The 13,106-nt window shown below is 37.6% G+C and overlaps 1 protein-coding gene across 1 annotated transcript in view; it reads right to left on the reverse strand.

Annotated features, from left to right (window-relative positions):
* CDON (cell adhesion associated, oncogene regulated) overlaps positions 1–13,106 on the reverse strand; it is a 133,629-nt gene that overhangs the window by 57,366 nt on the left and 63,157 nt on the right. Inside the window, exons 9-11 of the mRNA XM_006874581.1 lie at positions 10,501–10,675; positions 8,548–8,679; positions 1,833–2,036 (exon numbers count right to left, since the gene is read on the reverse strand). Coding sequence (XP_006874643.1) covers positions 1,833–2,036; positions 8,548–8,679; positions 10,501–10,675 — 511 coding nt within the window. The remainder of the gene's footprint in view (positions 1–1,832; positions 2,037–8,547; positions 8,680–10,500; positions 10,676–13,106) is intronic.

Here is a 13,106-nt window from a genome sequence, read left to right on the forward strand (position 1 = left end):
AAAAAAAAAAAAATAGCTTCACATTTTTATATTTTTGTTTAATAAAAATGTGTATGATTTTTTTAGCAATAGTTTTATTACTTATCCTCATATACATGTATGGTAGTCCAGGTAAGTATAGACAGGTTCATAGACACAAGTATCTATAAGTAAGTGACATACAGGTATATGTGTGCACACACATACGTTAATAGAGAACATAGTCACAGACACAACTAAACACTCTGAAGGAAACAGAAGTCTCACAGCCTCATCTAACCTGAGACCCGCTTGCTACTTCTACCAATAGTTCTGATCAGGACTACAAGAGCTTAATCCTGAAAGAATGGAGAAAAACGTGGAACAGAACTCAAATTCTTAAAAAGTCCAGACTTGCTAACTAAACCAGTTGAGACCAGAGTTCTCCTTGAGACTATCATGCTGACATACTTTAAACCTTGAACTATTCCCTGAGATAACTTTTTAATGAAATAACAGATTGGTACAGTAAGTAAAGAGCTCCATGAAAAAAAACATGTATATGAGACCAAAAGGTCAATATTTTCAGGTAGTCGCCAACTTACAACACATGCAAGTTATGACAAACTGCACATACAACCATCTTTTTTTGGTGTTTATCTTATCATTAGCTGTTGTTTTGTTAGTAACTGCTGTTCAGTCAGTTCTGATGCATAGCTATCCTCTATACGGTTTCGGAGGTTTTAAATCTTGGTGGGAGTAGAAAGCCTCATCTTTCTCCCATGGAGTGGCTGGTGGGCTTGAACTGTGGACCCTGTGGTTTGAATTCCAGTGCTTACTATATGGAGCCACTGTAGTCCCCTATCATTAGCAATGTGTACTATATACAATGTATGAACCATATACAATGTATGTACTATATACAATGTATGAACCATATACAATGTATGTACCATATACAATGTATGTACCATATACAATATATGTATCATATATAATGTACTATATATAATGTTGTAACATGTAATTTGTTGATGTTATTATTCTCAGATGTTTTAGATGTTCACTGGCAGATGTTCACAGCACAGGCTTATAAAAATACTGATAATGAAAAGTAAGAATAATAAAAACGAACAAAAAACGAGACAGAGACAAAGAGGTATTCAACTTACATCAGAACTGACTTAGAACAGTCATCAGAATGGAACCCCATCATAAGTCAGGGACTGCTTGTACCATAAACAAAGATGATAAGGTAAGGGAATAGAGAAACTAAAGCACAGGAAACAGAAAAGCCACATCACAACGAATGAGAAAGCTGATACATTGTGGAAAATGTAACTATTTGTAAAGATATTGTCAAAATAAGAGCCTAATCTGATGTGTCAACTTTCATTGAAAACGTAATGAAGTATTATTAAAAAAAGAACAATCTGCAACTAATAATACGGAGCAGGTTAAGTAAATTATGATAAAGTTATATGGTAGATTAGACTAGAAAGAAATATACCAAAATGCAAACAATGATTATTTCTGGATAGGTGAACTCCAGGTAATTTATGTTGTTTGTTGTTGTTAAGTGCGATCACCAAGTCAATTCCAACTCATAGAGACCCTGTATAGAGTTTTCGAGGAGCTTCTGGTGAGCTTGAACCACCAACCTTGGGGTTCAATCTGATCTTGCAGTAAGGGGACCAGTGCAATAACCCACAGCACCACACCAAGACTCTAGATAACTTACATGCTTCTTTATTTTCAAATTTTTGTATAATACGCACATATTACTTTAATAATTAGAAAAATATAAGGGTGTGGAAAATATGCATCTAAAATCAGCACTGATGATTAAAAAAGGCAATGTTTAGATAAATCACCTGGTTCTAGACTACGAACTTCCACAGAGAGCTTGGAAGGAGGGATGTCTTCAGCTGCCACCAGCCAATCACTATTCCGCATCCTTTTATACTCCACCTTGAAGGCAGTGATGGGAGAACCCCCATTTGCCCGCGGAATCCATGTGACATAGACTGAGGTCTCTGATGCTGTAGAGATAGTAGGTCGGTCTGGGGCCTCTGGAACTAAAAATAGATATGTTCATTTCAGTGTCAGAAAAGAAAAACTTAATAAGGTAGGCAAAGTGTTAGTAATGACAGATGTTGGTTTTGAGTTAACTATAGCATTCTCTCTACCTCTGCGTATGCTTGAAAATTAATTCTATATAAAAAGAAAATTCAAAAGCAGGATTTAAACTAAAAGGTATAAATCCCAAACCTCATTTTATTAAAGGTTCCTCATCAAACTTTTGCTAATATGACTGTTGACCTTTTCTCTGCTAAAAGAGCTAATAGAAAAATATGATAAACTATAGGAAATAAAAAGAAAATAAAGGTCATGGTTAAAACAGCATACACAATCACTGTTTGGTATTTTGAGTCTGATCGTATATAAAACTTAGAATAAAATTTCATAATTATATGTTACCTCATTTGAATATTTTTCTATATTCATTCAAGCTAGGTAAAATACATTCACTGTACAAATGCACAGAGAATTATATTGGCAGTTATTACCATATTCTATTTTAGTACACCTCAAAACTTCAGGAATGCTACTCCAAAATACAGATTACAAGCAGTAAATAGAAATAAAATTTGACTAATAAAATCATTATTGATAATAATGAGAAGAGCATGCATCGCTCAAGATGAAAGCAGAAAGACAGGACAGGGTTTAGAAGAGAAAGGTGCTACCAACAAAGTAGATGGTCACCATGAAGAAAATGATTTTCACAGAGCTAATATTTAGCAGTTTTCAGTTAGCACTGCCAAAGGTGAGAGAAACTCAACAGGTGGAAACATCAGGCTTCAATTGATTTATCTAGCTCCTCTCGATGACCAAGCAATTCTACAGTTTTGATTGGCTTCTCACTTGGCTCCTGAAGGTAATAATGCTGGCACACAGTTTGTAGAGTCTGTATGTCAGTCACATTGCAAATTGATAACTTGCCATTCTGATTTATACTGATCACCTGTGATCTGTGTACATGTGAGCTGATTCTGAGACTGCCTATCTGTTGGCCTGCTGACAATCAAGTTTCTGGAGTTGAAACATTAAGGATCAACATTGAGTCATGGCTATATTATTTTGGTGAGTTTCTGGCAATAGCATCTGTCTCAACAACTTCTTCAAACCACAATACAAATATATGTTGTTATTGTTAGCTGCCATCAAGTTGGTTCAGATCCATGGTGACCCCATACACAACAGAACGAACACTGCCCGTGCTGCGCCATCTTCATGATCATTGGTATGTTTCACCTAAGGGGTTCATCTTCCAGCACTATGTTGGACAATATTTGATTGTGATCCATAAGGGTTTCATATTGATTATTATTTTGAATTAAATTTCCAGGCCTTTCATGTTAGTCTATCTTAGTCTGGAAACTGCTGAAACCTGTCTAACATGGATAACCCTACTGGTATTTGATACAGTGGTGATGAGCTACCAGCATTATAGCAACAATAAGCCATTGCAGTAAACAAACTGATAATATGGGTTGTTGTTATTAAGCACTGTAGAGCAAGTTCTGACTCAGTGACCCTGTGATAAGGTTCCCCAGGAATGGCTGGTGGGTTTGAACTGCTGACCCTGTGGTTAGCAATCCAGTTCTTATTCTATAGCACCACACCGGGACTCTGGCAGATGTGTGGTGGAGTACAAATACACAGGAAGGAAGAAAATTGTTGAATATTTGTATGATGAAAACTGTGGCATTTTAAAAAACAATTTGCTTAAGGGGTTTAAAAAAAAAATATATATATATATGCAAAGCAGGCAACTTTGAGCAATACTTACTGTATTCCTTTCAAGTTAGAAAGCAATGGGAACAGAATGAACAGAAATGTTAGTGAATCTGACTCTTTGTTTATACTACACAACCAGATAACTCCTAAATGAACACTATAGAGCAAATAGGAAAAATCTTTGGGAAAATATCTCTACAGAGAACAGTATTTCCAATTCCTAAAAGAAACAACATGTGATGGTTACCAAGGTGCAAATGGAAGAACACTGCACTTGGTGTTAGAAAATCTGGACCTGAATAGCAGTTCCATCACTTTCTGTTTGATCGTGACCATATTCCATTACTTCTTGACTCTCAGTTTCCTAATTTGTAAAAATTGATACACAATTTCCCTCATCTGCTTGGAAAACTTGAAACTCATGATTCCTAGAACTAAATCAATAATCTTGCTTAAAAACTCTTATGACATAAATTTTAGTATGTAGTTTCTAGTTACCCAACCCAAGCCACCCTATTTTCCCCTCTCATTCAATGTAGATTAAATTCCCCTAACTTGTCCTCGATTCACACTGCCATTATCCTTACTACTTCTCTGGTCTAGTTTTATGCCATTCCATCCTTCCACCTATTTAAACAACTCTTGCTGTTAGTGGTTGCTGAGTCAGTTCCAACTCATAGTGACCCTATGCACAACAGAACAAAACACTACCCCATCCTGTGCCATTCTCACAATCGGTATGTTTGAACACACAGTTATTGCCACTATTGTCAATCCATCTGGTTGAGGGTCTTCTTCTTTTTCACTGACTCTGCACTTTACTGAGCAAGATGTCCTTCTCCATTGACTGGTCCCTCCTGATAACATGTCCAAAATATGACAGACAAAGTCTTGCCATCCTCACTTCTAAGAAGCATTCTGGCTGTACTTCTTCCAATACATATTTTTTGCTCTTCTGGCAGTCCATGAGACTCTTACTATTCTTCTCCAACATCATAACTCAAATGAACCGAATTTTCTATGGTCTTACTTATTAAATGTCCAGCTTTCACATTCATATGACAAAATTAAAAATATGATGGTATGGGTCAGGCGCACCTTAGTCCTCTAACTATCATCTTTCTTCTTGAACACTTTAAAGATATCTTTTGCATTAGATCTGCCTAATGCAATTTGTCATTTGATTCTTTCACTGCTGCTTCTATGAGTGTTGCCAGGAGATCCAAGCAGCATGAAGTCCTTGACAACTTCAATCTTTTCCTCATTTATCATGATGTTCCTTACTGGTCCAGTTGTGTGGATTTTCGTTTTCTTTACATTGAGGTGCAACTCATACTGAAAACTATATATTTTTACTTTCATCAGTAAGTATTTTAAGTTCCCTTCACTTCCTTTTAAGCAAGATTTGTAACATCTGTATATTCCAGGTTGTTAATGAGTCTTCCTCCAATCCTGATGCCATGTTCTTCTTCATATAATACTGCTTCTCAGATTATTTGCTCAGCATACAGACTGAATAAGCGTGGTGAAAGGATACAACCTTGGCACCTACTTTTCCTGATTTTAAACCATTCTGTATTTCCTTGTTCTGTTCTAACAACTGCATCTCGGTCTGTGCATAGGTTCCTTATGAGCACAATTAAGTGTTCTTGAATACCCATTAGTTGCAATGTTGCATAGTTTATCATGATCCAAACAGTTAAAAGCCTTTGCATAGTCAATAAAACGTAAGTAAATACTTTTCTGGTATTTTCTGCTTTCAGCCAAGATCCATCTGATGTCAGCAGTGACAGCCTATGTTCCACATCTTCTTTTGAATTTGGTCTGAATTTCTGGCAGTTTCCTGTCAATGTACTATTGTAACCGTTTTTGAATAATCTTCAGAAAAATTTTACTTGCATGTGATCTTAATGGTATTGTTAGATGATTTCTGTACTCTGTTGGGTTACACCTCTCTTTGGAATGGGCACAAATATGGATCTCTTCCAATCGGTTGCCAGGTTGGTGTCTTCTAAATTTCTTGGCAGAGATGAGTGAGGGCCTCCAGTGTGGCATCAGTTTACTGAAAGATTTCAAGTTGTATTCCATCAGTTCCTGGATCCTCGTTCTTAGCCAGTGCCTTCAGTGCAGCTTGGACTTCTTCAGTACCATCGGTTCTTGATCTTATGCTACCTCTTAAAATGGGTGAACACTGACGAATTCTTTTTGGTACAGTGACTCTGTGTATTCCTTCTTTTAGAGTTCTTTACAGATGTCAAGAGAATCCTGCTGTGGCACTGTGGGTTAATGCACTGGTCTACAAAGTCAGTTTCAACCCCAAGGCAGTTCAAGCTTACCGGTTGCTCTTTGGAAACTCTACACAGGGTTGTTATGGGTTGGAACCGATTCGACAGCACTTACCAACAACATGCAACACAGATGTCAAGAAAAAAATCTAAATTTTAAGTGCATTGGACAAGACACTTTTCCCACTGTTGTGTTTCACTTCCCACAAGACCCAGTCACATCTAGTCTCTAAATGACATCTCTAACTCTAAATGAAATCTAACATGTATCTTTGTTCAAGGAGATGTCTTTGCTTAGAGTACACTATTTCTGTTTCTTTATCTAGCTATATTGTTCTTGTCTTTTGAGGCTTGGCTCTAGAAGTTGAGGTGAAGTCTTTCTTGCTATCACTCACCTTCCTCTATATCAAGTGGGTTGACAACAGATAGTTCTCTTATGATACATAATACTAGCATAACAAGTTAAAATAATCGTTGTCAGAGCTGCCACTAAGTTGGTCCCTGAGTCATAGTAACCCCATGCAAAACAAAACATGAAACAGGGCTGTTAATCAGAAGTAGATCACTAGGCTTTTCTTCCTAGTCTATCTTAGTCTGGAAGCTCTTTTAAAAGCTGTTTAACATCATAAATCCCAAACTTACTGCCATCGAGTTGATTTCAACTCCTAGTGACCCTAAGGAGAATTTCTGAGACTATAAAACTTTACAGGAGTAGACAGCCTCATCTTTCTCCTGCTGAACACCTGGTGAATTTGAACCACTGATCTTGCAGCTAGCAGCGTAACACCTAATCCACATTCTCAACGGGGCACCATGTAAACCTTCACTGGTTGACAAGTGGCAACTATCTATGAGGTGGATGGACTGTCTGAGAATGAAACCCAGGTCCCCCACATGGAAAGTGAGAAATCTTTCAATAAATTACCATTACTCTCTATCTATGTTGTTGTTAAGTGCCACTCATAGTGACCCTGTATAGGGTTTCCAAGGAGTCAGTTCCAACTCATAGTGACCCTATATAGTTTCCAAGGAGTAGGGCTGGTAGATTTGAACCACTGATCTTGTAGTTAGCAGTACAGCACTTAACCTACAGTGCCACACCAGATCTATGTTACGCACTACATTGCTGTTGGTTTGTCAGTATCATCCATTATACTGTAAACTTCTTTTTTTTTTTAAAGTTTTTATTGAGAATTGAGTGATAGTTTACATGGGAGAACATCAGTTTTATACTCATCCTATGGTATTTTATTTCATTGCAATGATTACAATCCCCTTCATGTATCCTCATTCAACAGTACTTGCTTCTATTCCCTCTGTTTTTTGTTTTTGTTAATTGGGAGGGGGTGTACACAAAAACACTCAGGAACATATAATCGTTTAAACAACAAAAGGGCACATTCTGCAAGCCTGCCTCCTGGCCACCAGCACACAGCCTTTTTCTTTCCATGTGTATAGAGTCCTCAGCTGCTCTAGCTCTCCATGTCCTCATCTCTGCCTCCATCTCTGGTGTTGCTGTTTCTTGGATAGGGTCCTACATTCTGCTTCTGCTCTTCTCCCTTGATGGTTACTGTAAACTTCTTAAAGGTAAAGTCTATCTAATCTCTGCTGCTCCAATATTTAAGTATAGTTTGTCAAATAAGTAGTAAAGTTTCTTGATTCTCAGATGTCAGTTTTAGTCATATAAATTTTGTTAATTATATAAGATAGCTGAAATGTTCCTCAGAGATGAAAGTACTCAAGTAAAAGAGGCTCATTACACTGAAGAAGTAGTAGACACTCTCCAAAGGGGAGTTCAAAATACTATGGCCTACTTTTGTCTAAAACAAATGAAAGAAAAACTACAAATACTTGGAAAAGAAGTCTCAAAACTCCTAGAGCTCAGCAATGAAATCGTAAGTCTTTCCCACGTATAGTAGCACAATCACAAAAATCACATTACGCTGCAACTGTAAAACTGGTAGGTGTACAATTTGAAGTGAAACAGCAGTTTTCTTAAAAGTTTACTGCCAAGACATGTAAAAAATCATAATAACTAGATAAACAATAAAACAGAGTATGACACATACTTTTAAATTCAAACAAAAAAAAAACAACAAAATCTTACCATAGTTAACACCATACATTTTGACATAGAGAGAGAGACAGAGACAGACAGACACAGTTCAAGATATACATCTAACTTACTTCGCCAGAACAGTCTCCCCACTTTAAAATTAAACAAAAAAATAACCCAAAAACCTCAGCTTTTATTGTTATAAAAATTTAGCATCAGAAATCTATTGAATCTGAGTTTATAACTTTAGCATCCATCATGACACTGGGTTATAGCAAACCTAAATACAGGAGATTGAAACAGGACCTAAAAGATCTATAGGGTAGGACACAATTTGAATAATAAACAGCTACCCAATCTTACTCCTTCTGACAAATAATCTAAAGCAGGTGAGTAACGTTTATAAACGAACAATATAAATAAAATGAAGACTTTTCCCTTTACCTCCGCTATGTCTAGAGGACTCTGTAAGCACCACTCCAAAGTTGTTGTTTACTGCCTCTGAATCAACAGGCTGCTTAGGGACTCCCATGGGTGGAGCAGATGCCTGAGTGTTTTTGGATGAGGCTGTTTTCTCTAGAAATGTAAAAAAAAACATATCTTGTAACACAAGCTTATGTATATATAAAGTAAGAAGAGAGTACTGGGAAACTTCAAATGATATGCAGATATGAATATGTGAGCTTAATTGAACAGTGTCTAAAGCTTAGAATTACACTTTAAATATTTAGCTAATCCAAGGAACTGACAAAATTACTTTGTCTTTTTCTGTAGGGAAAGACAGTATGTGTCTTTCATTATCATACTAACTTTAGTTTACACATGGAAAAGAAACAACCCAAGTAAAAAAGAGATGAATGAAGGCTTTCCTATACATATTTCTTAATTATTAAACACATAATCTGTTAGTAAAGAACATCAACTAAGTTTCTTCACAAATTATCATCTAAGTTTTAAAATTTCACAAAACAAAAAAATAAAATTGAGTAATTTTTCAAAAACTAAAATCTGTTCTTATTATTCAGGATACCTACAGGTTATACCTTATAACTGACCGAAGACTAATTGTGAAAATTAATTCAAGTTATGTTTAACATCAGAAATAATACTTTTTTGGGCAGTCAAAATAATTACATGAAAGAGTACTTTAGAAATGCTAATAGGGTGTTTCTTCCCAATCCTACTTCCTTCTTACCAGAGGGCCACACTGACACTCTTCCATTCAATTCCCATCTCACCACTAACGTCTGTTTGTTTATTTAAGGTCAAGTTATGATGCCATCCTTTCAATCAGGCCTACTACCCCCACAATCTATCTACCCCACAGAAAGAATGTTCTCTCATTGCCTCCTGTTCTTGATATAGCTCTTATATTATTTGTCATTCTACTTCTGACCTCTGCTACAATATTATTTGCCCTCCTATAATAAATCACCACTACTGTCAGAACCATCCTATTAAAACATATTGCAGATCATACCACTCCTCTGCATACAACTTGCCAGTACTTCCCACCCTTCTAGGAGTCCAAGTCCAAGTCCTCTCAGTGGTCTACAAAGTCCTGTGTGAGTGGGCTATCCTTCCATCCTGTTGGCCACCTCTCCTACTAACTTGCACTTAACTACACTTTAATCACACTAGCCTCCTTGATGCTCCTAAGTAAATGAGCACCTCCCACTTCCCAGTGATTGTACCTGCTCTTCTCTTTGCTGAGAATGCTCTTCCCCTGGATATTTGCAGGCCTTTCTATCTATATCACCTCACTGAGAACTTTTCTAACCATGTGCTTAAAATTATAATAACACTTATTCCACATGCTGCCTGTATCCATACTTACCACTTTCTAAAGGACTTATCTATCACTTGGTCATAAGTCTTTTCCATATGCTCCAAGGAGTTTTGCCTATTTTGCTGAATGCCTGGCACATAGGAGGCATTCATTAAATATCAACTGTACTGAATTAAATTTTGTCTTATAGCTGATATTTATGCATGTCTTACCTTCCTTAGAATAGATAAGCTCCATTGGACTGGAGCTAGTCTTACCTTTGTTTTTCCAACATCACCTACCCTAATGTTTTACATACCAAGTTGTTGCAACACTGTATAGGGTTTCCTAGGAGCAGCTAGTGGGTTTGAACTGCTGACCTAGAATAGCAGTCCAGTGCTTATTCTACAGGGCCACACCAGGATTCCCTTGTATACTACAAGCTCTCAAAATTATTTGTACAAAGGAATACTGCAACCACGTAAGACCAGAAAAGGTGTGACAATAAGCATGCCTAATAAATTTTCATATAAGAATTTCTACTATCCATAGGGAATCATGATAATTTGCACACACTTTACATCAAGTCAGGCAGCTCCTTCTCCAGAAGGAGGATCATGCATGCTCACCTTTGCTAGTTCGGAAGGTTAGCATGGCAGGCTGTCCTTCTCCTGCTGCACTTCTGGCTACCATCAAAACTTCATAGAGACTAGATGGCTCCAGTTCTGTCAAATGGAGCTCATTTTCACTTCCTGGCACTCGAACTGTCTGCCAGCTTCCCACCACACCAACAGCATCGTCAAGCTACTCAAGAGAAAATAAACCATAAAAAAAAAACAAAAAAAAAAAAACAACAACAACAGATGAAGTATAAAACAAACTTTCCCTCAAATTTGAGAGTCCCTGTTTGGGGTACATGTTTCAGTATTGGGCTACTAACTGAAAGGTTGGTAATCTGAATCCACCCAGAGATACCTCGGATTTCCAAACACCAGTCATTGGAAAACTTGGGGGAGGAGCTCTAGTTTGACATGCGTGGAGTCTAAGAATGAGTTAACTTGATGACAATGGGTTTATTAAATCTGGCCAATGAATTTGATAAAAACTAGAATTGGTTTCATTCTTGATGAATTTTGGAAACTGATATGGATTCCAGGTTAAAAAAAAAAAAAAAAAGACACAAAATGACAGTAAGAAATATAAAGAAACCTGTGCCTACAGCAAAAAGTCAAGATGGCACTTAGGCCTTAAGCAAGTCATTTTACCACCTAGAGTCGGTTTCAGATAACAGCTCCTTTATCACTGAGTTAATCAGAGAATAAAATTTAAACAAAGCGACCTTTATTATTGAAAATGTATATAAATATGTTGTTGCCGCTATTAAGTGCCGTGGAGTTGGTTCCAACTCGTAATGACCCTGTATAGGGTTTCTGAGGCTTTAAATCTTCAAAGGAGCAAAAAGCCTCAGTTTTCTCCTGCAGAGAGGCTCATGGGCTTGAATCATGCACTTGTGGTTTGCAGTTCAGTGCTTATCATATAGAACCACGGCACTTCCACATGTTGTTGTTGTGTGTGCCGTCAAGTAGGTTCCGACCCGCAGCAACCCTATATGGGGTTTCCAAGGAGCAGCTGGTGAGCTTGAACTGCCGACCTTGTGGTTCAAACTGACACTGCAGTCCAATGCATTAACCCACAGTGCCAGACCAATATGTTGTTGTTAGGTGCTGTCAAGTCAGTTCTGACCCAGATCAACCCTGTACAGTGTTTCTGAGGCTAGAAATCATGTTTTTTATTTTGTTTTTTTTTGGAGGGGGGAATTGAGTGAAAGTTTACAGAACAGATCATCAGTTGCACACTCAACAAATCAAACACGTCATGTCATTGAAATGACTGTAATCCCTCCCATATTTGCGGGGGCCGAAAACCTCATCTTTCTATACCAGAGCAGCTGGTGGGCTCCCACTACCGACTCTGTGGTTCATAGTCCAGTGCTTATCTTACAAAGCCACCATGTTCCCCAAATTAAAACAAAAATTACATGTCTATGTGTATTTGTACTATATAATTATGCATATTTCCAGCATCCTGTTTGCTGTCATGGCACATAGTTTCTGTTAAATGTGTAGATGGAAATAAATCTGAAAGAGATCTAATAGGTTGTATCTTGGTTAATGGAAAAATGGGATAGCATTACATGAAGGTTTCAGGGTAGATAAAACTATTAATAAAAACATTTCTTTACCTAAAATCATCAGGTTAGAAACAATGGATAAGATTTCAAATATCACCATGTTAACTTTTTCAGTGATTAAAAATCTTGAAATCAAAACAAAACAAATCAAAACAAATCTTGGACAAAGGGAATTATTTCAAATAGAAGTACATCCCCTTTTGTGGTGCGGTGAAATACTTACTTTGGTTCTTCTAGCCATAGCTTTTGTACCACCCAACAAATGACTAGGTGCTGGTGGTAGTACTATGTGCCATCAAATCAGTTCCGATTCATAGGAGAGGTATATAGGGTTTCAAGAGGGGCTGCTGGGTTTGAACTGCCAACCTTGTGGTAAGCAGTCCACTGCTTATCCTACAAACTAGGAGATATGTGAACTCCCAAATCCAAGGACACTGACCTAGCCACTGGGGGATAGAGTTAAAAGAGTGAGGCAGCCAGCTGGTCTGAAGTCGAGGGAGATGTGTGAGAACTCCCAAAGTTGCAGATAATATCCATATGACCTAGGCTGGATGGCTTGGTGACCAGAACTCAATGAGATAAAGATATGGAAGTATATAATTGCTATAACTCGATAAGGTGGACCTTTGGTTATGGATGAAGCAAAACTCCCAACTGAAAGGTAAGGAAGGAATCTTTATATCAAGGATCAAGCTTGGGTTGATATGGATGGGCAACTTAGACTTCGGCTATCAAAAGTGGGGAGAGCTAGGAGTCCTGGTATGCCATTGTGGGTTAATGTGCTGGGCTGCAAAGTAGGTTTGATCCACATGGTTGGCAGTTCAAGTTGGTGTTTGGTAATACCTAAGAGGTACTGTGGGTCAATGTACTGCAAGGTCTGAGGTTCAAGTTCACCAGATGCTCCTTGGAAATCCTATGCAGGGTCACTATGGGTTGGAACTGACTCAATGGCACTTAAAAACAACAAGAAGTAGTTTGCATGAGATCATTAAGACAACGAGCGGCAGAGGACTAGAGTGAAGAGTGAAGCTGATAAGAAGAGAG

This window comes from Chrysochloris asiatica, unplaced genomic scaffold (assembly GCF_000296735.1).
Source record: "Chrysochloris asiatica unplaced genomic scaffold, ChrAsi1.0 scaffold00287, whole genome shotgun sequence".
NCBI classification, from domain to species: Eukaryota; Metazoa; Chordata; class Mammalia; order Afrosoricida; family Chrysochloridae; genus Chrysochloris; species Chrysochloris asiatica.